Source organism: Chionomys nivalis, chromosome 11 (assembly GCF_950005125.1).
Source record: "Chionomys nivalis chromosome 11, mChiNiv1.1, whole genome shotgun sequence".
NCBI classification, from domain to species: domain Eukaryota; kingdom Metazoa; phylum Chordata; class Mammalia; order Rodentia; family Cricetidae; genus Chionomys; species Chionomys nivalis.
In genome coordinates, this window is record NC_080096.1 from 14,830,904 (window position 1) to 14,854,765 (window position 23,862).

Genomic DNA, 23,862 nt, shown 5'->3' on the forward strand with positions numbered 1-23,862 from the left:
TCCGGGAGACCTCGCCTAAGGTTCACAGCCACTGAGTTAACAGGACAATGACTCACATAGCTTACCCAGCAGGCTTACAAGTCTCTTAGGCGAGAAAGGACAAGGACATAGACACCTTCACATAAATGATAAGGCCTTCCAGCTAGGAGGGCGGGACACACACAGTATGGGCTCCTGAAGAATCTGTACAGCATACACAAAGGGTCTCCCCACTGGGAGGAGGGCCCCTCAGACAGACCTATAATCTGCTGGAAGACCCCGGAAATCCTTTCCCTGAACAACCATATATAGACAGCACCTTCCTGAGAAGAGACTGCCTGCAGGCATGGATTAGCTGGGCCAGCTATTAGCCGAGTTCATTCTCCAGCAGGCCTGCTGCAGAATTCCATTTGAGAGAAGAGAAACTGAAACTCCGAGGGGCAAGCAATGTTCTTTAAGACTTATGACTGGCCGGGCGGTGGTGGCGCACGCCTTTAATCCCAGCACTTGGGAGGCAGAGGCAGGCGGATCTCTGTGTTCGAGACCAGCCTGGTCTACAAGAGCTAGTTCCAGGACAGGCTCCAAAACCACAGAGAAACCCTGTCTCGAAAAACCAAAAAAAAAAAAAAAGACTTATGACTGGAAGGTCTTAATGACACTCGTGTCCCTGGCCACCCTCCTCCTCTCTCTGAAGACCCCTGACTGTGGCTCCTGTGACTCCCAGGCAGCTGGGACAATATCTGAGGTCAGGGTCAGCTGCCTGTGTCAGTCACTTTCCACATTATTGTGAGCAAATACCAGACAAAAACGACATAAGGAGGGAGGTTTATTCTGGGCCACAGTTTGCGGATGCGGTCTATCCAGTTTGAGGGTACCCTCTACCATGGCAGGGAAAGTGTGGTCACAGGAGTGTGGGCCCCCAGTCACACCGTATCCACAGGTAGAAAGCAGAATAAGATGGATTCTGGGTACTCAGCTCACTTTCTGTTGGGACACCAGCCCAGGGGATGGTGCTGCCCACATTCAGGGAGGGCCTTCCCACCTCAGTCAATCTAGTCCAGAAACTCTCTCACAGATAGGTCCACCTCCTAAGTAATTCTAGATCCTGACACGTTGCCCCATCTTAAACAGGAGGAAACAGAAACTTGGAGAATAGTCTCAGGGCAGTTTTCCACAATGGGTACAGGGAAGGTGTGCGTGAATATGCCCCCCCCCCCGAAATCCAGGGCATGCTCCAAGCTAACTCAGTGACAGCCCCCCCCCATATCTATCTCTTGACAGAGACTTTCCTCTCTATGACATGGACCCCCAGCAAGAATAATTTTTTTTTTCTGAGACAGGGTTTGTCTGTATAACATCCCTAACTGTCCTAGCTTTATAGACCAGGCTGGCCTTGAACTCACAGAGATCCACCTGCCTCCGCCTCCCGAGTGCTGGGATTAAAGGTGTGTGCCACCACTGCCTGGCTGCAAGGAGGATTTGATGGTCCTTTGCAAGCTGAAGCAAAGCATCCATCCTGGCTGCACAGTTGCCACAGAAATACCAAAAGAATGTTCCTAAGGGAAGCAACAGGTCAACCTCTCTCACCGAGCCAGTACATAAAGCAGCAAGGGCATAAACTAGGGCTGTGCCAGGGCCCTTCCATGTGCCCCGTCCCAAAGCCCCAGGACTTGTGACAAAGACGGCAGGCTCTAATTGGTCTGGGACCAATAAACTAGCAAGAAAGTGGTGTCATTTGGGGCCCCAGTTGTCAGGAGTTGAACTAAAGAGCTACCCAGGTGAGCAGGACAGAAAAGCACAGGCACGAAGCTAGGTGTGGTGGCACACACCAACAATCCCAGCATTTGAAATGTGGAGGTAGGAAGATCAGGAATAGTTTTCCTGTGCTATATAACAAGTTTGAGGTCAGCCTGGGCTCCATAAGACCCTGCTTCAAAAACAAACAAAGAAACAGTTGGTAGCCTCAGAGGACTCTCTCTGTGTGCTTCATCTCCAAGTCCAACAGACGGGAGTCTCTCTGGGCTCACTCCTCATCTTCAAAAAGGGGAAGTGTGATTTGTGGTTTATATGACAGCTGGTGGCTCAAACAAGGTCACAGATATGGAACATGGACACAGGTGATTGGGGACGGGAGCACAGTTCACCCAGAGCAAGCCACAGGCTGCCTGGACAGGAAGTCAGGAGAGCTGTTGTCGGCTTGCTATATATTGTGAGAATGAACGGCTCTCGCCCTGCCCAATGATGCAGCCAGGCCACGGAGCTGCTCTCTTAAAGCCCATTGGTCCAAGTAGGACCAGGAAGGGCAGGCCATGGGGATCTTAGCACATCACCCATCAGATGACACTGGGTGGGGACAGATTAGATGGGGCAGGGCAGTCAGAACGCGAACCCTTACCTCCCAGGGCAAAGGTCAATGGTGGCCAGCAGGGACACAACCCAGGTTCCTGAGGTGAGAGGAGAAGGCTGGGCTAGCCTGAAATAGGGGTTTGTTAGGAGCCTTGGCAGCTTGGGGCCTTAGCAGAGGTCGGAGAGGAAGGGAATTTATCAAACATCCACACGTGCAGCCCCAGGAGATGGCATCTCTTGTTTCACGTTCCCTAAAGACCCTGGGATCCGGCAGCGTTTTCAGGGGGGCACACAGAAACCGAGGCTTCAGTCCTGGATGTCCAAGGCCACACCACAGGAAAAGATGGAGATCCCCCCACCCCCGTCTCTCTTTCCCTCCCTCCCCTTTCCCTCTCTTCTCTGTCTGCACCACTCCACTTTATCTGTTTACCTTTTTTTGAACAGGGTCTTACACAACCCAGGCTGGCCTTGAACTCCCGACCCTCCTGCAGCACCTCCCAAGGGCTAGCACTGCATGCGTGCACCTTCACATTTGGTTTTCTATCCTGCCGGGGGTGGGAAGACTGGGGACCAAGGCCTTTACGCATGCTCGGCAAGCACTCTATAAGCTAAGGTACGTCCTCCTTCAAACCCTACTCAGTGGCCTCCTACTGCTCTTAGAATAAGGGTAAAAACTCCCAACTGTGGTTTACAGCCTACAAGGATCCCAGGCTCTGGGTTTGTCACCCTGCTCTGCCTCATTTCACAAGCTGCGCCCACCCTCATGATCCCATGTCCTAGTGAATGCTTTTTCCCCTTGCTTTTCTCTCTCTCTCTCTCTCTCTCTCTCTCTCTCTCTCTCTCTCTCTCTCTCTCTCTCTCTCTCTCCCTACCTACGCCTTTCACATTTCCTTAAACCACAGGGCCTTTGCACATACTATCTTCTGACCCCACAAGGCTCTTCCCTCCCACCAAGTCAAGCACCTCCTCTGCAGGGAACCTTTTCTAAGCTCCCAGGCTGGGGCATGTCTCCTGTGACAACAGGCAACACTGCTGCAACATTACGCTTCCTGTGACAGTCTGCTAAAGCTCACCCTTGCCTTTTGCTTCGCTGGGTTAAATCCGAGGCGTTTGTGGAACACCTACTATGCTCTAGGTCCTATCCAAGGTCCTACAGGGACGTGCTATTGTAGGATCCCCACATTCGTGGAATTCAGGGTTCCTGTGCAGGAAGTGAGAAGGGCATGACCTAGGTAAAGGTGTGGAGGAGGGAGGAAGTGGAAGCCGTGTTACAGGACTTCCTGTTAGGCTGGGTGGGAAAGGCACACAGGCAAAGGTTGGCTGGCAAGGCACGCAAGCATTCTGTGGGGAAGACAGAGCTTCTCCTCGGCGTAACAGGCAACCATGGAGGGTTTTAGGCAGGACTCTGATCTGTATAGATGGAAGTTTCAGAGATACAGTGGGACTCTGAGGAGAAGGGAAAGCAGGAGGGTACAGGTGGAGACTCCACCTTCATCCAGATGAGCATGTGGCCTGCCCGGAGCCACAGAGGGAGAGCGGGCCAGAGACAGAGGAAAAGGAAGGGCCATCAACATCTCAGATCCCATACCGATAACCCCTGGCTGGGGTCTGGAGGAGCAGCAGACTCTGGAACTCTGGAGTTGGGCTCACTTCCCAAAGCAAGGTTTCCTGTGCCTACCCAAGGGGCCCCAGGGACAGAGGTGTGACCTGTGCCTGGGGGGCTGGAGGACTCGGCAGAGCCTTGGCAGAGTTGCCTTTCTGTCTAAAAAGTACGCCAACTCCGCATTCCACTCCCAACAGTGCCTTCTGACTTTACCGTAAAAGTGCCCGCTCTGTGCCCCAGGGCAATCTCGTGCCTGACTGTGAGACCTCACGGGGGCAGCTGATGCTGGGCAGGCGGGTGAGGGACCAAAATGTACTTGGTCCCGGTCCAGGCTGGTCACTGCTGGCTGCTCACATTCATCCACTCACTTACACATTCATTTCCCCCAATTGTTCCTTTTATTTCAAGACGATGATGATGATGATGTTTTTCAGACAAGTTCTCTCTAAGTCCTGGTTGTTCTGGAACTCTCTATTTAGACCAGGCTGACTTCAAACACACAGAGATCTGTCTGCCTCTGCCAAACAAGTGCTGGGATTCAATGCATGCACCATCACATCTAGCCCAAAGATTATTTTTTTAATTAAAAAACTGTATTTACTTTATGAGTGTTTTGCCTTCCTGGATGGATGCATACCATGTATGTATGTGCCTGGTGTCTACGGAGGTCAGAAGAGGGCATTGGAGCCCATGGAACTGGAGTTACAATGACTATGAGCCACCATGTGGGTGCTGGGGATCAAACCTAGGTCTACTGCAAGACCCCTAATGATTACTTTTTCTTTTTATTTACACAGACGTGTGTGAGGATGCTCTTGCAGACAAGAGCGCATCATATTCCCTGGGATAGAGTCACAGGTGGTTGTGAGCTACTGTGTTGGATGTGGGAATCGAACTCCAGTCCTCTGCAAGAGCAACAAGTGTTCGCTCCAGCCTCCACTGATTCATTTCTTTTTTTTTTTTTTCATTTTTATTTTCGAGACAGGGTTTCTCTGTAGCTTTTGGTGCCTGTCCTGGAACTAGCTCTTGTAGATCAGACTGGCCTCGAACTCACAGAGATCTGCCTGCCTCTGCCTCCCGAGTGCTGGGATTAAAGGCGTACTGCCTGGCTGACTCATTTCATTCTTTTTTTTTGGTTTTTTTGAGACAGGGTTTCTCTGTGGTTTTGGAGCCTGTCCTGGAACTAGCTCTTGTAGACCAGGCTGGTCTCGAACTCACAGAGATCTGCCTGCCTCTGCCTCCCGAGTGCTGGGATTAAAGGTGTGCGCCATTTCATTTCATTCTTTTATTTATTTACTGACTAGATATACCTGTGCACACGCCATGGTGTCTACATGGAGGCTGGAGGACAGTTAGTTGCCAAGAGTCGGGTCTCTCCTTCCACAGAGGGTTCCGAGGACAGAACTCAGGCTGTCAGGCTTGTGGACATGCGCCTTTGCCTGCTGAGCCATCTTGCTGGTCCCCTAGTTATTGCTTTTGCAAATACTTGTATGCCAACTATGTGTTAGCACTGTGCTGGGTGGGTTTAGCAGGGGACACAGCAAATACAGCCCTTGCCTTCACGGAACGTCCATGCTAGGAGGCGGAGGCAGAACGAGTAAGACAGAAAATACAACCAGTTTTGGCAAATGCCAAGAAGAGCAACTAACAGTGAAGGGAGCCAGGCTGCAGCACAGTCCTCTCATGCCAGGAGTATGGTGACTGTGAGGGCTGCCTGAACAACAGAGCGAGTACAGGGCCAGACTAAGCAACTTGGTGAGACCCTGGCTCAGAATCCAAGTAAAAGAGAACTGGAGCTCAACGGTACTTATTAGCATGCATGAGCGCCTGGGTTTCGTTCTTGGTCTCACACAAACACACACACACACACACACACACACACACACCATGAAGGGGACAGAGGCTGTGAGGTGAGGGCCAAGGAAGAGAACGACTCTCTGAGATGGCCTTCGAGTGCAGACTCAGAGGAAATAGCTGCTGTGCAGATGTTTTCACAGCTGGGACTGGTGCCTTACAGACAAGAAAAGGGAGTCTCGAATAAAATGGTGTATTTCTCAAAAAAAAAAAAAAAAAAGCCGGGCAGTGGTGGCACATGCCTTTAATTCCAGCACTCGGGAGGCAGAGGCAGGCGGATCTCTGTGAGTTCGAGGCCAGCCTGGTCTACAAGAGCTAGTTCCAGGACAGGAACCAAAAACTACGGAGAAACCCTGTCTTGAAAATAAAAAAAAAAAAAAAAAAAAAAAAAAAAAAAAAAAAAAAAAAAAAAAAAGGCGTATTTCAAGTTACCTAGGAAGCACCTGGAACAGCGTACGGGCACTGGACTGGACCCAGGCTCAGAGTTTGTCACTGGAGAACCTAAAACAACCATCCTTGCTTGCCCTGCTGGCCATCTTGCTTGTCCCCCTCACTAAAGCCAGATTCCTAAAGCCCTACAATGACTACGGCCAGTCAGTGGGTGAGAGGGGCAGTATGGAAGGACCAGGACTGAGGAGGAGAGGATAGGGGGGCATGTTCAGGGGTACTCTACGCCCACTGTGGGCCTTCTAAGCTCATTCAGGTTTAAGAGGATTTGAGGGGATGGATCTATATGGCCCTAGGCTAAATCCTGAGGTGGGCACAAGAAAGGGGAAAAGGTCTATCAGTCACAGCCAGGTCACAAGACAGAGACCATCCGTGGGGGACCAAGGGGACCCTCTACCTACTCAGCCCACCCAGTGCTGTAGGGGTGACTTGGGTGCTCTCAGAGCTGGGAGCCACTGCCGTAATCAGTTCTGGCTGCTCCACAGAGAACACTGACCCTATTCTTCCGTACATGGCTGAAGTGTTTGTTCCTCAGAGCTGAGAACTGAGTTTGAAGGGGACCAAAGGGGACTGTCCCTACCCAACCCTTCTCCCTCCCTCCTCCTACATGAAGTGAAACATCTCCTCATTAGAAAAATGACTCATTGGGTCAAGGCAGAGCAAGCCAGGCTGGGGAGCCTCGGGGTCACTAGATCCTTCTTCTACCTAGCTGGGGGCTGAGATGGCTCTGGGCCCCAGGAAGACAGAAAGGAAAGTGCAGCCAAGCAGAGAGAGGGTGCTGCCTTGCCTCTCCTTACCCAGTTTCCCATGTGTCACTGGGTGTTGCCCACACTGCTCCATTAGAACTGACTGAGAAGAAAAATTCCTCTGGACTTTCCTGGGAGAGTTCTGTGGCTGACTCACGGACAGCTGGAGACAGGATGAGAGACACAGGCACCAAAGAAAGAAGAGCCCACCTTGATTTGCAGGCTCCTTGGTGGAGGGCCTAAGACCTCCGCAGACATGTGCAGAGGTGTTGTGTTTGGGATTCTGCTTGCTTTCCTTCCTTCCGTCCTTCCTTCCTTCCTTTCCTTTCTTTCAAGATTTATTTATCATGTAGTGTTCTGCCTGCGTGTATGCCTGCGGGCCAGAAGAGGGCACCAGGTCTCATTACAGATGGTTGTGAGCCACCATGTGGTTGCTGCGACTTGAACTCGGGTCTTCTGCAAGAGCAACCAGTGCTCTTAACCACTGAACCGATTCTACAGTTCCCTGTCTACTGCTTTTTAAAAGACTTTAAAAATTACTTTATTTGGGGTTGGAGAGATGACTCGGTGATTAAAAGCTCCAACTGCTCTTCCAGAGGATCCAGGTTCAGTTTCCAGCACCGACATGTCAGCTCACAACTGTCTGTAACTCCAGTTCCAGGGGCTCTGGCATCCTCACACAGACATGCAAGCAAAACACCAATAAACATAAAATAAAGTTAAAAATAAACTTAAAAATTTTATTTCATGGGGGCTGGAGAGATGGCTCAAAGGTTAAGAGCATTGCCTGCTCTTCCAAAGGTCCTGAGTTCAATTCCCAGCAACAACATGGTGGCTCACAACCATCTGTAATGAAGTCTGGTGCCCTCTTCTGGCCTGCAGACATACATGTAGACAGAATATTGTATACATAATAAATAAATATTTTAAAAAAATTTATTTCATTTGTGATTTTTGTGACTGTAATCCTAGGGGAGCTGGTGTCCTTTTCTGACCTCCTATGGGCACCAGGCACACATGGTATACATAAATATGTATGCAGGCAAAACACTCGCACACAAAATAATAAATCTTTTATTTATTTTTTCAAAAAGTGATAGAGCAGTAGTTAGAAACCAGGTTGGATGGCCAAGGGCAATTTTGTATGTTTGCCATTAGCTAACACTGAACCCTTAGCAATATCTATCTCCCTGGTGACCATGTGAATATGAGTTAGCCCTAGACTGTCCACCTGCACATGGCACAGTCCTGCCAGGGCTCCTTCCCTCCATTTGCCCCTTCCTGAATGCAAGCATAGAGCCAGGACATACGCTGCAACCCCTGGGAAGTTCCATCTCCTCCTGGGGACAAAAGTACCAGTCACCGTGGAAGGGCGTGAGTGCTCTAGGACAGACTGGGCTGCGTCCTCGTTCAGCTCTGAACCTGCCTACACCCGCCTGCACCCGCCTGCACCCCTTCACAGCAACCCCCGTTGGCTCCGGGCAGTCTTCCAGCAGCGGCCTTCCTGAATCCAAACAAAACACCAGTGGAGATGCTTCCCAGGACTGTCAGAGCGCCCACTGAGAATGCTGGCACCTCTCGGTGACGGGCCCTGGACATGTTCCCGCATCCCCTAGGCTCCAGTCTCCCCGTGTAAAACAATGGGACATAAATCAGAGAGTCCCAGTTACTCAGGAGGCTGAGGCAGGAGAATTACTTGAGCTCAGGAGTTCAGAACCATCCCAAGAATTATGGCAAGGCCTTTGGTGTGCAGGGGAGGAGGGGTAGGACCCGTCCCTTTGGGTTGACTCTGTGTGAAACAAGCCAATGTATTTGCCACTTAGCCTGGGGCTTGGCTCCATGTTAATGCTTAATAAATCATGCTTTCACCTCCTGCTCCCTGGAGAATGGGAACAAGGCAGTGAGGCAGTAAAAATAAGTGGCATTAAGGGTCCTGGCTTCTGTCCTCAGGTGCCAGGTGAGGTTTAAGGACACCTTGGCTTCAGGAGCCATCAGGGGTCTGTCACTGTCCACCCTCTTTGGAAACTCGCTATCCTATGCCCTGATGCAATCAATGATCCCATAAGAGAGCTGCATCCTGACCCACTTAAACTTGCCTCCCCCCTGGCCCACAGGGCATGGGGACCTGAAGCTAGAGGCCACTGGGCCTGGACCCTTCAGTGTTCTTCCTGTTCCTCAGCCTCCCTCATCTTCTTCTACCCCAAGTCCTCAGCCAGCAATAGCTACTTTCCAAGTGAGTCGCCATGCCTAGCTCCCTGAACAGAGTACTCACGTGGGAGAGGCTGGGGAGTCTTGGGGGTGGGGGATCAGAAGAGACTGGGGGGTTACATTTTCTGAGCACCTATTAAGCATTAGGCTGATTCAGAATACAGAACCCTGGGAGACTGAGGGAGGGGAGGTGGCGGCAGAAGACCTGGGCCCCAGAGCATGGGAACTGGATCCAGGGACAGGGACAACGCCGGTGGCGGAGGGACAGCAGCTCAACACCAGGTGAGAAGAAGGGGAACCCCAGAGAGAGCTGATGCAGGGGATTCCGCACTGTGGCCCCCAGGAAGGAACGAATACCCCAAAGGAAGGAGGTGGAGGCAGGTTCCCAGTTGAACATTCTGGTAACTAAGCCCTTAGAGATAACACTGGCCAAAGAGGACCAACCAAGGAAAAACACAGAAGTGTCTGCCAGAGCTTCCAGCTCAGGAGAGTCAGAAGAGGGACCAGACTTTGGTCCTGCAGCTCCTTTCTGTGGCAGAGACATCATGGCCGACCCCTGGGACCCCTCCCCATCCGCAGTGCTTTTTGGACACTGTGGATCTCGCAGCATCGCTGGTCCTTGTGAACCTCCCTGGTCCCAAGGGCCTGGGTCACTCCAGGGTCAGAGAGGTCACAGGGAAAGAATGTGGAGGTCAGAGTGCTGCCCCTCCCCCATTAGCTGCTTCAAAGACAGAAGGCATTCTGCCCTCACAGCACTCCCTGCCTTGAAGTCCCAGGCTCTGCAGGGATGGGGGAGTGGCGGGGAGCCACCAGAGGCTTGGAGGACTCCAAAGAACAGCTGCCAGCAATGTGGATCCCAGTCAGGGTCTGGTTGGAAGGCCTGGGCAGGGGGGCTGTCTTCCCCCTAGCATCTGGGCTCTGCTGCTTCAGCTGTGGCATCAGTCACTCACGCAACCCTTTTAGATCCTGGACTGTCACCTGTCAAAGCAATGGGCTGGATCTCACCCTGCCTCCGTCAATCGCAATGCCCTGCCAACTCCATTGCTCCACCAGTCCCAGGCATGACAGAAGACGAGAGGGATCCTGTCATTACCCAGATGGCAACCCTTCCAATTCAAGGCAAGTCTCCACTCTGCCAGCCACCGATTTTCACCTCTTTCTTTCAGGGTTTAAATGCGACCTTTGGTATTGAAGAAATAAAAGTGTGACTTGAATGTCTACACAGCCTTATGGTTCTGCATTCACTGCTTTGGGGACTAAGTTCAAAGCTCTTACCTGGCTTAAACGGCTGTATAGGGCCCAACTCCTGGCCACCTCCTTTCCTCATCTTAGATCTGACCTTTGCTACTGATTCCAGCTCTATGGAACAATACTATATAGGTCACTTACCTTAGGGCTTTTACACACAAATCTTCTCTTGGCCCAGAGCCTATGTGAGCCATCTTTTTTTTAAAAAAATATTTATTTATTTATTATGTATACAACATTCCTTCCATGTATGCTTGCAGGCAGGCCAATCCAAGTCCTCCAAACAGGTGTCTCCCCTCAGGGAACAACCCTTCTGCCTGAGGGCGGGATGGTTCCTTGGGTACTACGATTACAGCACACACTGCTCTTTAGTAGTCAGCCTAAGGCTAGCACATACTGGCAGGCACCATGACTGTTCATGTATCTATTTATTTGTGTGCGCGTGTGCATGCGTGGAGCTCAGAACACACCGCGTCGGAGTCATTTCTCTTCTTCCACCACGTGCATCCCCAGGACAGAACTCAAACTGTCAGGTTTGGTGTCAAGCGCCTTTACCCGCCAACTTTGCCTGTCCTTCACTGTCACCACTGGTCTCAACAATAAAAACCAGGAGTCAGATATCGGGGTGAATGCTGAAAGATCAGAGAAGCAGAGCAGCCGGCTCTTAGTTCTTAACTCTACTGCAGACTGAAAAGGAGATCCTGTCTCTACTACAGGTTTAATCTCAGCTCAGACACTAAAGTAGGTACATTTCTTGATGATGTACTGGACAAAAAGCAACATAAGTGGGGGCTTACAGTTTAAGGTGGGATACAGGAGCTGAGATGGCTCGGTGGTTAAGAATGCACTGCTCTCGCAAGGACCCGGGTTCTGCTCCCAGACCTCATGTCAGGCAGCAAGGCAGCAGCCAATCACATGTAACTCCAGCTCCAGGGTGAATCAACATCTCTGGCTTCTGTGAGATCTGCATACTCGCGCGCGCGCGCGCGCGCGCACACACACACATACACACACACACACACACACACTCTCTCTCTCTCTCTCCTAGCAGGAAAGCAAGAGTCAGGGGCCAGTGGCAGCAAGTCACACTGTATTGGGGTCAGGAAGACCTGCTCAGCTTCTCTTCTCTTTATAATTCAGCCTGCGACCTCCAGGCCATGGGGTGGCGCTGTCCACATTCAGGTCAGCTATTCTCAACCCCAATTAACCCAATGTAGAAACTCTCTGACAGCGTGTCTAGAGGCTTGCCTGCTAGATGAGTCTGCATCTCATCAGGCTGACAGTCAGGAATAAGTACTACAGCACTCTAGCTGGCTTTGGAAAAATTGCCCAAACTCTCCCAGCCACCATTTCCCCATTTGACTGAAGATTCCCAAGGTCTTCATGACTGTTAGAAATCTCTCTCAAGACTCCCTGAATTCTTTGCATCAATTTCCCCAACCGAGTGATATTCTGATGGTGGAAATGATAAAACAGAACACTGGGGGACAGTGTTGGGTCATGAGCACTGTTGGAATTTCCCAAGAGAGACCTGTCATTCCCCAAGGTGAGAGTCAGGAAGTTTGCTGAACTGCAGGTTTCGGAACCCCACTCAAAACCTAATGAGTCAGGATCTCTGGAAAGAAAGTAAAGATGCCCTGGCAGCCACTATCCCTCTTGGCTCAGAACCTGAGAAACCTGGCATAGCTGACAACAGCGTCACCAGGAAGGTGTAGGGCCCATTACATCCCAGGTTGTTCCTAGAAGCTTAAAAGCATGGCCCGAGTCTCAGAGTTGGACCTGTCCAGGGGCAGGTTCCAGTCCTTCCACTTGCTTCGGCCTGTAATGTTGAACCCTGGGCTCATCAGTTAAGAGCCACCTCCCCTGTGTCTGAGGGCAGCTAATGGCCTTGTTGCTATGAGCAGAGGAGGTGCTGGGCGTAGGGCAGAGGGTCCCTGCAAAACAGAACAGAAACCACTCCTCTGTTGCCAGCTCCAGGGATGGAATCAGTGTGTCCTGGGGACTCCCCAAGTCCTAAGCATCCTCAAAGGCAGAGTCTGCAGAGAACAGAGGCAGAGGGTGAAAGAGAACGCAACTGGTGAGCTGTCCGAGGCTCTCTGGAGCCACCAGGACACAAGTCACATCTAGTTGGCATGCCATGTGGGTGGAGTCTGGAGCCAGGCTGTCCATGTTCTGGCTTTGCCACTCCTGGCTTTGCCTGACTGGTAGACTCCAGGAGCCAGTTCAAACATCAGATTCCTGGGCCCAGTTAGCTGCCCGTTCCTCTGGTCCTTCAAAGCTGTCCACACACCCACACAATACCATCCAACAACTTCCCTGCTGGCTTGTCTAGCTCTCCCACAGGCCTCTCACTTCCTGATGAGCCCAGAAACCTCATGCCTGGCACTCAGCAGATGTTAGTTCTGTCAGAGTTCCACCATTTTCTGCCTTGTAAGTCCCCTTCCTCCCCCTTCTAAATGCAGCTATGCTGATCCCCATTCCTCCCTCCAAGGCAGCCCCTGGATCTGCTAGGGTCTGGAGTTCTGGATTCCTTTTCCTGGGGGTCTGAATCTGCTCATCCCAGAGCTGTGCTGGAGACTTCAGAAGACCTACTGTGACTTTGTTCCCACAGCAGGTGGAGCACGGAGTCCACACAACCATCGTGACAGAAACATCACAGCAGCAACAGCCCCCATTACTAAAGACTCTCCCATGTGAACCGCCTACAGGCCTGGGAACTTGACATCTCTCCTCAGCCATGCCACACAGCGGAGGTGTTAGCCATCCTATGTCAGAGAAGACCAAGGCCCAGAGATGGTTGTTCACCTAAGGACCCAGCTGGGACTCAGAAACAGAAGTGAACCAGAAGCCATGCCTGTTGGCTCCAGAAGTCACATTCGGAACAGAAAGAACACAGGATCAAGACCCTAGATCAGGTTCTAAGACACAGTACTGAATTTGCTGTGTGGCCTGGGCAGGACTCTTGTCCTTTATGAACCTTTTTTTGCCTTGCTTTGTTTTTAAATTTTTGGTGCCCGTGAGTGTGATGTTGATGTGTGTGTGGTATGTGAACATATATGTGTTTGAAGGTACAAGCTCCCAATGTATGGTGTGGAGGTCAAAGGAGGACATCAGGTATCCCACTCCATCACGCTTCACATTAGTCCCTTGAGGCAGGATCTCCCACTGGACCTGGAGCTGTGCTGACAGCCAGCAAGCCCGTGATCCTCATCTCTGACCCTCACAGCACTGGGGTTATAGACGAGTGTAGGGAGCCAGGCGGTGGTGGTGCACACCTTTAATCCCAGCACTCGGGAGGCAGAGGCAGGCGGATCTCTGTGAGTTCGAGGCCAGCCTGGTCTACAAGAGTTAGTTCTAGGACAGGCCCCAAAGGTACAGAGAAACCCTGTCTCGAAAAACAACAACAAAACAAACAAACAAGCAAAAAAAACCCCAAATGAGTGTGGGGCCACGCCCATCTTTTTACGTGGTACTGGAGACTGAATTCAGGCCCTCATGCCTTGGGCAGCAAGCATTCTTATCCACTGAGCTGTTTCCCCAGCCCTCTTTCTATTCTTTGCCTCCCCAAGAGGAAGTCAGTCTGGAGGACGCCTACATCCCACTTCCAGAGAATTCCGTGAACGCTCTTACCCTCTTATGTCTCCCCACCCTGTTCATTGTTCCTGGAAGTCCAGGAAGAAGTCCACTGACCACCTAGACACTCGAGGAAAAAGAAACACCACCCGGGAACCACAAAGCCACAGGAATGCCCGGAACAGGGCTATAGCCGAGGGCATAGGGCTGTCCTTGTAACCATGGCCACCCATGCCCTCATTCTCAGGGGAAGCAAGCTCAGGCTCTCTGGGTTTCTGGGAGCCTGGTGGTGAGAACTGGCTCACTTGGGAGAATGGCAAGGCTCAGTTCAAGCGTGTGTGAAAGATGAGTCTGTCTAGCTGGAGAATAACGACCACCGAACCTTCCTACCAGGAATGGTGGTCTGGATGCATTTTGCACTACCATCCTCTAACCCTCTGCATCCCTAAAGTAACTAAAACCTAGCCTCTGGAGACACAAGCACAGCCACACCCTTAGGCCAGGGTGCATCTCCTGCTGGACACAGCCTCTCTTTGCCTCGCTCCTGCCCCCTTCAGTCTATCCCGCACATAACAGCCAATACCTTTCTAAAACAAACCCAAAGGAGTTGCCGCATCGAAGACCTCCAGGGACTTGACATCACTCTGGGAATGAGATGCCAATTCACTTCCCCTCCAAATGTGGCTCTCATGACTAGCCCCGGTCCCATCCACCTCCTCTGACACCTTTCCATGATGCTTCTGCTCAGCCATGCCAGCCATCTTCCACCTTAGCATGGCAAGTCCTATGGTTCTATACTGTGCTCTCTGTACTTCCTGTTCTTTCTGCCCCAAATTCCTCCTCTACATCTTTACCGTGCTGCCCTCTCCCCAACCTTCTCCCGTGTCCCCCAGCTTTGCTTTCTTGCTGCTCTCTGAAATGATGCCTCTGGCAGGCGGGCTTGCATGTGGTGCCAGATTTTTCTCCACTGGACCTGAGCTCCTTGCAGGCTGGGGTTTGATGACCACAGAGATTTTTGTCCTTTGGATGAGTTGGGACCTCATTTGTCTTTTACGATCCGTAGGTGAAGACGGAGTGAATTGCCCAAGGCCAGAGCCTTGGCGTGTGATAAAAAGCACACGTCCAGGCTGGCCTGATGCCAAGGCTGTCTCTTCTAAACCACCTAGGGTGGGGCAGACTCAGAAGGAAGCTATCAGGGAGGGGAATCAAGAGAGGAGAGCCACCTTCTCTCCCAGGGCCTTTTGTAGAGGGAAAGGGTAGCTGGGGCTAAGGGATTATCTTGATCCAACCCTGGAGGCAGAAAAACCCTATTTTTTTTTAATTTTTGGTTTTTTCTTTTTTTTAATATTTATTTATTTATTATGTATACAATATTCTGTCTGTGTGTATGCCTGCAGGCCAGAAGAGGGACCAGACCCCATTACAGATGGTTGTGAGCCACCATGTGGTTGCTGGGAATTGAACTCAGGACCTTTGGAAGAACAGGCAATGCTCTTAACCTCTGAGCCATCTCTCCAGCCCCAGAAAAACCCTATTGATGGAGCAAGTGGTCCCCAAACAAGGAGACCACCAGAAGCTAGTGATGGGGATCTTCAATCCACAAGATGCTTTGCGGGGGGGCGAGGGGGGGCGTGCTCAGGGTGGAGGAGTGGAAGGTACAAGCCTAAGCCATATAGCCAATCAGTGGCAGGACATGCTCGAGGGCCAGGGGAACCTCTTCTTTAACCTGAGGAATCCAGGGCTGGCAGAATGCAGTTCAGGGTTTGCCAGGTCCCGAGGGCAGGGGCAGGGCTATGGAGGAGGGGCCAAGGGATGAGACCATCAGGCCCTGGAAGCGTGTTCTAGACCAAGCACTAGCTGTGACAGGGAGGGTAGTGGCAGGCTCCGAAATGAAACACCTACGTCAGAGGGTGGTGGGGCAGCTACATAAGTCAGACATGTATGGACATAAACAAGAATGTCACACTGGCCCCAAACTGAGAGCAACCCAAATGTCAGTCACAAGTTTATCTACTCAACAGGACACAACTCAGCTTAACAAAGAGCAGATCCTGGAACTGTACAATGTCACCCGCCTATGGGGGCTGTAGAATGTCATCCATTTTGGTCCAAATGTTAAACAGAGACCACACTGGCAAAAGCAGGCGGGGTAGGACGCGTGTGCCCTGGGGACACTGCCAATACTTATGGTAGTGCCTGATCTCTGTGCACTAGCGTCACCGTATCACAGTCGGGCAGTAACAGTGACAGCAGCTGAGCTCTGTGGAGCCCCAGGACTTCCCAGCACTGAGCAGAGCGTCAAGGAATCCCTAAACTCCCCAACACTGAGCTGGGCTTTGTGGAGCCCCTGGACGCCTCAACACAGATCCTGAAACAAGATGTGTTCTAACTTGGGCAACTACTGAACCAAAACGTCCCAGCAGGTTCACACTGGAGAGGAAACCAAGCTCAGAGGGAAGACACAGAGCAGAAAGTGACACAGTGGAAAGGGGTGCAGGCATAGCCCAATGGGTAAAGCGCTTGCCTAGCGTGCATGAGGCCCTGGGTTCAATCCCCATCACGGGGTAAACCTGGTGTGATTGTACCTGTAACCCCAGCACTCATGAGGTAGCAGCAGAGGTTCAAGGTCCCCTTCAGCTACACGGAGTGAGCCAGGCTATACAGAATGATCCAGGCCAGCCTGGGCTACATGAGACCGTATCTCAATTAATTAACTAAGCAATTAAAAAAAAAAGTGATGGAACCAGATTAGATCCTGGGTTTCCTAGTCTCCAAGACTAACTCCCGAGACTCAGTCCCCAGGGCCCTGCTTTGCCTTCGTGGGCTGTTCACCCTCAAGCCTGCCACCTGCGGTCCCTCTTCTCAGGGTGGAGGGGACTGGCCTACTCACATGCTCAATGGACTCACTTCTACAAAACAACTGCTTAGGAAATTAGTCCTCCCTCCCTCCCCATGAGCTGCCTGCAACCTCTGCTCCTGGACCTCAGCCCACACATCAGGAGCTCCACCGTCTGACTGGGGGGTCCGACTCAAGTCCTGACCTCAGAGCACCGGGAGGCCATGAGGTTAGAGTCCCCACCCTCGGCTGCAGTTTCCAAGTGACGCAAACCAGAGTCTGGATTCAGAGAATCACAAAACATTTCTTTGGAATAAAAGGGCTGCCACGACCGTTTCTCCTGTCCCTTCCTGTGCCAGCTCTGCTGAGTATTCTCTCACTGACCATCCAAAACGGGGGCCGTGGGACCCCCTTCCTCAGGGCCCAAAGTCGGAGTTCAAGGGTCATGTGAAACTGTCCACCATCCCCGACAGGGAAATGGTAAGGTTAGGTGCAAACCAGGCCCACACATGATCAAGGCTGGGCTCGCTATGCTTAGTACTCTACCGGAGGAGCCTGAAAATGGCTGTTGACAATTCCAGCCGTGTCGTTGTGCAGGCGGGGAAACTAAGGCCTGGGAAGGGAGAGTGTCTTTTTGGGGGGTCTCTACTTGGCCTTGGTTCTCCTGGAGCACCTGCAGAGGCAGCAGATGGGAGGGGGAGGTTCTGGCTCCAGGCAGAAGTAAATATTGACATGATGTGTTTACACTGTAACCCGAGTCCTCCTGGCTGCCGCCCACACCCGCCCTTGCATCCCAGCCAAGAAGGCAAAGGAGCAGGCCAGGAGGTGGGCTTGGAGAGACCGCTTCTGGGCCAGGGGCTGTGTCATCTACACACAGGAGCATGTGGTCCGAAATCCCAGGATACAGCCAGTCAGGAGTCCTGGGCAGTGCCAGGCAGAGAGTGACTGTCACAGAAGCCAGGGAGATGGGAGGTCTGGACTGTGTGCCAGGCCAGGCTCTGCCTCTCCTCAGCAGTGGGACCCAAGAATGGCGAGCAAAGGTGATCCTGTCCAAGGAACCAGGCCACCAGCCTTTCAGCCTGGCCAGCACCCAGTCCCAGCAGCCCCCAGTACCTCTGCCTGTTGCCCAGGGGTCCGGTCCCCCCATCCCCAGGAGCTTTCTCAGGAAGGTTAAACAAGTAGCAGTTAGGGGTCAATGCCCTTTGCTCCCTGGTCAAGACTTCAGCTCCCGAAGGGAACTCTGGGCATCTGCTCTCACAACCCCAGGCCTAGGAAGCCTCATCCCTAGGGTTGAAGAAAAGCTGAAAGCATGAAGGGCCTGGGGGGACATGGGGGGAGCCCTAGCTTGAAACTCCTGAGTGGCTCCCCACAGGCCTTAGAATCAAGACCAAATCCCTCCACAGCTCTCCCCAAGTGCACCGGCTCTGGCCGCCTGCCAGATGTCCCCAGCACCCCTCGTGAGCGAGCAGGGGCCAGCTGCCTCCCTCATCTTGCATATGCATCCCCACTGCCTGAAGCCCCTTCTGACTCACTCGCGCTTCTGTGGTGATGGAGACTGAGTTTCGAGTTTCGCTACGCAGCCCTCCGTTGGCCTCAAACTCTGACAACCCTCTTGCCTCTGTCTCTTCAAGGTTGGGATTACAGGCTTGCACCGTGAAGCCCGGCTCCACTCATTCATTCTTTCTTCGGGCTGTAGCCTGAAGAATGTCACGGTCCCCAGGCCAGGTGCCCCATCCCCATCCCCTCCCGCCTCCACGTCTCCATAGCAACAGGAACTGAGCTTGTCATTTCCTGCCCATAGGCTTGCCTGCCCGACTGTGGCAGACATATGTCAATCTTAGCCACACTGACCACAGTCCCGGGCTGACTTGGTGGATGCATGAACCGGTGATGCACAGCCAGGTGCACACAATTACTGCAAGTGGACATGACAGCACAGACACGCCAAAACCACCCATCTGCGGATGGCTCCCCTCCTTGTAGCCACCTCTGCTCTCCACGCCCCCTACTCCTGACAGGATGGAAGTCTCTGTAAATCGATCTTAGAAACTGGGCTCATTCCTTCCCAGAAGGCAACAGCATCCTTCTTTATCAAACACTGAGGCAATGCAAAGACACATGAGCAGCCACCACTGCTTGGCTATTTAGCTAAGCACAAGTGAATAACCTAGCGTAACCCAGTCTCGAGGCCAGGCCTGCTGCCCAGGGCAAGGTGGCCACCACCCTACTCTCGGAACCCCCTGCCTCCTAGCTTCAAACAATAACACTGTCCCTTGTGTTTTTAATAATTTCTCCATGTTTCCATGTCGGTATCCTCACAGCGACGTCCTCAAAAGCAGAGTACATCTGTCCCGCGTGGCAGGAAAAGGAGCACAGAGAGGGAGGACGCCTGCCCTAAGGTCACACAGCAATCGGATGGGACATCAGGATTCAAATTTGGGTCCTGGATCTTGTCTTCAGTTCAACCTCTGTTCAGTGAAGACCTCCCTCTACTCAACAGCAGCCCCTACTCAGTTGCCCTCCCCACTGTGTGGAATGTAAGACACCACGGGAACTGTGTGGGAGTTGGGGGTTGACTCCTTCCCTTCCACCCCTCTGCCTGCTTAGCCCTCCTAGACCTGGCGGGCTCATGCCTTTAACATCCCGCTAGCTGTGCCGCTGGATCACCTCCTTCCCATCCCTGCCGCCGGGTGGTTTGAGGACATCTGGAGGTAGGAGATATAAAAAGCCTCTTGGGAGTTCTCATCCCTATAGCTTGCGCTGAGGGCTGGTGAGGGGTGGGGGTGGGGGCTTTCGACAGGAGGCCATTAAGAACAGTGCTGATTCTCTGCCAAGAGGTTAGGGACCTGGGTGGAGAGCTGGGAGTACCAGGAGACCCAGAGCCAACCACAGGAAGCAGCCTGCACAGGGCAAAGGAACCCCATTAGAACCTGGGGGTGCTCTGCCGCAGGGGTGGGAAGCTGGATTGAAGACCAGAGTGAAGTAGCCCTGAATCCAAGCCCCTCTTGGGAAGGATGGCAAAAGAAACCAGCTTCAGGGGAACCCAAGGAGGCCTGACGCCAGTCCTCACCCCACCCACTCATGGCGCATCAACACTGGGCGTCAGCGGACTATAGTGGGCTCCCGCCCCCCTCCCCTGGTGGCAGTCAAGGCCTCTGCTCTCGGTCCCCACTGTTTCCCAAGCCTGCCTTGTCCCCTCTCAGCTGCTCCCACATACCTGAGCGGTAAACAGCCCTACTCTGGTCCGGTCCTGAGTATTCTGTGTCCTCACACCTCAGGCCCGCTATCACACAGGTTCCCCTTAACTGGAACAAGAGTTCCTCTTTGGATCACATCAGCTTGATGACTCTCCCACCTCTCCAGCCAGAAGGGAACACTTGCTGGCTGTGACACAGCCACCTCCCCGAAGGACATGACACCTGGCCTGAGGACATTTAGGGATGGGTAGAAGCCACGTCAACACATGGTTTATGTCACCTTTTCCCCCTTGTAGAAGGTCTGGCACAGAGCAAGCATCCTGTAAGCCTCTGTTAAACAAGAAGCAGGACATTCCCCTTCTTTAAGAATCCCTGTCATCTTTCCTACACATGACAAATATCAATGGCTCTTCCAGACCAGTAAATAGGGTGGATGGTTAGCAGAACTTCCTAATCGGAGCTCAAGGTTGTAAAAGAAAGTAAATGGTATCCCAGACACTCTCACTTGGGATTATCTCAGCCTGGTCCCCACACTGTCCCAGGAGATAGGAACATCAACCATCTCACTGATGATAGAGCAGGATGGGATTATAATAAGCCCGACCAAAGCCCCCGTGGGGGTGTGAAGAAGGGACGAGAGCCCAAATCTGTTTGGAGACAAAGTCTAAGGTCTTTCTGATGGGCTAGCAAGCTTTTCAGGTGTCAGCCGGAGATGGCCTAGTCAGCTAAGAGCAGTTGCTCTCGCAGAGGACCCCCAGGGGTCAGTTTCAAGCCCCTACATGTGGCTCATAACTACTACTCCGGGTCCAGGAGATCCGACACTCTTTTCTGGTCTCGCTAAGCACTAGGCATGCATGAGGTACACTCACATACATGGAAGCCAAGCACTCATACAAATAAAATCAAATTATAAAAAAATGCCACCAAGGCATAGTGGGCTGTTAGTTGGTTTGTTTGCGCTCAGGCTGCCCTTGAACTCATGACCTGCTTGCCGCTACCTCCCAAACACTGGGATGAGAGGTAGGCACCAAGACACCAGATTTCCTGGTGCTTGCTCAGGAGGAAAAACCTCTTTGTGAGCAGCTCAGGTCGGGGTGGGTACAGAGGAGGACGTGTGACTTCGGAGTCGGTCCCTCTTTTATTGCTGTCTCACATCCTCGGGTTTTAAATCAAGAGCTGGTCCACAGGTGACGCATTCCCCAGCCATGAAACTGTCCAAGCAACACATTCCTGGGTGATTCTTAATGGGGAGGTAAGTCAGGTCCAAGAGGATGGCTCTCTGGGCACTTGGGGGTCGAATTCAGTCATCAGTCTCTAGAGGGACAAGTGATGTCTCGTGGGAAAGATGCCAGTGGGTAAGAGAGGAGGCTCAGAGAACAGAGGAAAGCGGTGTCTAAGGGGAACTTACGTTCCTATCAGTGGGGGTTTGGGGGACCTAAGGGCGGGACAGCTGATCCTGGAGCTGTCACTGCAGCCTTTTCCGCTCTCTCCATGGTACCCTCCATTCCTCACTGAACCCCTAAGACTTGAAAGTGATATCATAGGAGTAGGCAAGTCTCTGGGACCAACCACAGAGAGCCCAGACGAAAATCAGGTCAGACAGGGTGTCTTGGATCCAGTGCACAGGCCAAAGAGGAGGCAATGAGAGGTTCACAGGGAGAGAAGCACACCTGGCGTGTGATGGAGAGACAGTAACAGGCTCTGGAGAGGCAACCTGAGGCTTTGGCTCTGCGTCAGAGACAACTCGCCTACCCGAAGCTCTCAAAAGCAACCGGGTCTGGATTAGATGGGTGTCACTCCTGAGGCTTAAGCCCCAAAGAAATCCCCTTCCTCAAGAACCCCTTTTACCCTGGTGCTTTTGCCCAAAGGAGCTAGTACTTGGCCCCTCCTCTGAGTATTCATTACTGGGAGATGCTGGAGACACCAGATAACTCGCAGAACTTTCAGATTGTCCGCCCTCCTCTCTGAGCCACCCTACCCCACGCGCCACACAGCAGGATCAGCAGTAGGAGAAAAGTACCCGGTCTCCCAAGATGTATAGAACGTTCTCGAACCCCAAACCCACTTGAACTAAGCGGGATGGGAGCTCAAGGCCAGCCGAACCCTGACGTCTCTTGAATCGACCCGGCCTGGCTGCCCAAGGTCTCCACGCCAAACCAAGCTCAGAGACTTGCGCATACCTTAAACCTATCTCACCAGCTGTCCCCCCAAATCCAAAGCGCCACCCCAAGTCTTCCACGCAAGGCCGGAACTAGCAGTCCAAAACCAAGGTACTCGCGGCCCGGACGCCCCCCGGCTTCACGCCTAAGAACGGCGGGACGCGAGCCGCGGGCCGCAGCTGCAAGGGACGCCCAGCCCCCCGCGAGCCGGCCAGGATGCCATCACCGTGCTACTGCCGGGACCGTCGGGGCTTCATCGACCCGCAGCGGGCTGCGGGCGTACTCACCATCGCTCGCGGGCTCCGAACGGCCAGGCTCTGGCTGCGCCTCCCGCTGTGGCTCAGGCTTCGGCTGTTCGGCGCTGCGCTGCGCTCTCCACTCGCACTGCGCGGCTAGCTGCCGGGGTGGCGCGCGCGGCTTGGGCGCCCAGGCCAGGGGGCGGGACCCACCGCGAACCAATACCGAGGTGCGGGTGCTGTGGGCCCGGGGAGCAACAGCCAATCAGACGCGTAGACAGAACTCCCCCTGCCCCCGCGGGCTTCTTAACCCGTGGCGTGCCGGAACGTAGGGGCCCCCGGCTGCCCGGGATGCTGGTGGGTCCAGGGGCGCGCGCCCGGTCCTCCAACTCGGCGTGCCTAGACTAGACCTCGTCGGGACCCGCTTCTAGGGTCAGATGGAGCTGGCGACAGGCCCACCTGTGCCCAGTTGGGGCTCTGAGAGTTTGGGCGACCTTTGTCTCTTGCCTGGCGCCTGCACTGGCGTATGACCCTGATCGCTGCAGCTGCGAGTGTGTGTGTGTGTGTGTGTGTGTGTGTGTGTGTGTGTGTGTGTGCAATGAAGGAGGGAGGAGACAGAAAAGGGGGAAGGGATGGATTCTGCATGCCTGTGTGTTTATGTGGAAAGACAGAGGACTATATTTGGGGATTGTTACTCGTGTGTGTGTGTGTGTGTGTGTGTGTGTACACGTACACGTGCGCGCGCGCTTGAGAGAGGGGCAAAGCAAAGAGAAATGGAATGAAGGCCCGGTAGGCGTGGGCACTTATACCTCCAGCGGAGAAACTTTCTCCTCATGCCTGCTGCGCAGGTGCAGAGGAGGAAAGAAGAGGAGACTGCCTGTACTGTGTGAGCTGTGCATTTATGACCTGTTGAGCATGCATGTGGGTGTGGTAGAAAGAGGCTTCGTGCCTATGTTAGGAAAGAGTAGACGGTGAATCCCGTTCGCTCCACGTGTAGGTGCCCATACACAGTTGAGGAACATGGCAGAGATTTACCACAGCTTTGTAGACGACTCGGTCCGTGAGACGGAGAGGTCAGTGTATCCTTTGTGGCGAACATGTGTGCTTTGTTTTGTTTGTGTGACTTTTCTCTGTGACTTTTTTTTTAAAGACAGGTCTCAGGGCTGGAGAGATGGCTCAGTGGTTAAGAGCATGTACTGCTCTTGCCCAGATAGAGGGTGGGGGAAGGGTGGAGTGGAGGTTTGGTGCCCCAGAAGCAGTATCACACGGCTCACAACTGCCTGCAGCTCCACTGCAAGGGTCCAACGCCGTATTCTGGCATCCTCAAAAACCTGCATTCTCATGTGCACATAACATGCACATAATTTAAAAAAACAAATTACTGTGCCAGGGTGGTGCCCGAGTTTAATCCCAGCACTCGGGAGGCAGAG

The 23,862-nt window shown here is 52.8% G+C and overlaps 1 protein-coding gene across 1 annotated transcript in view; it reads right to left on the bottom strand.

Moving 5' to 3' along the window:
• Nucleotides 1-22,626, bottom strand: part of Ece1 (endothelin converting enzyme 1) — a 99,225-nt gene extending 76,599 nt beyond the window's left edge. Inside the window, exon 1 of the mRNA XM_057784044.1 lies at nucleotides 22,484-22,626. Within this exon, the coding sequence (XP_057640027.1) occupies nucleotides 22,484-22,486 (3 nt within the window). The 5' untranslated portion in view covers nucleotides 22,487-22,626. The remainder of the gene's footprint in view (nucleotides 1-22,483) is intronic.
• Nucleotides 22,627-23,862: the final 1,236 nt, after the last annotated feature.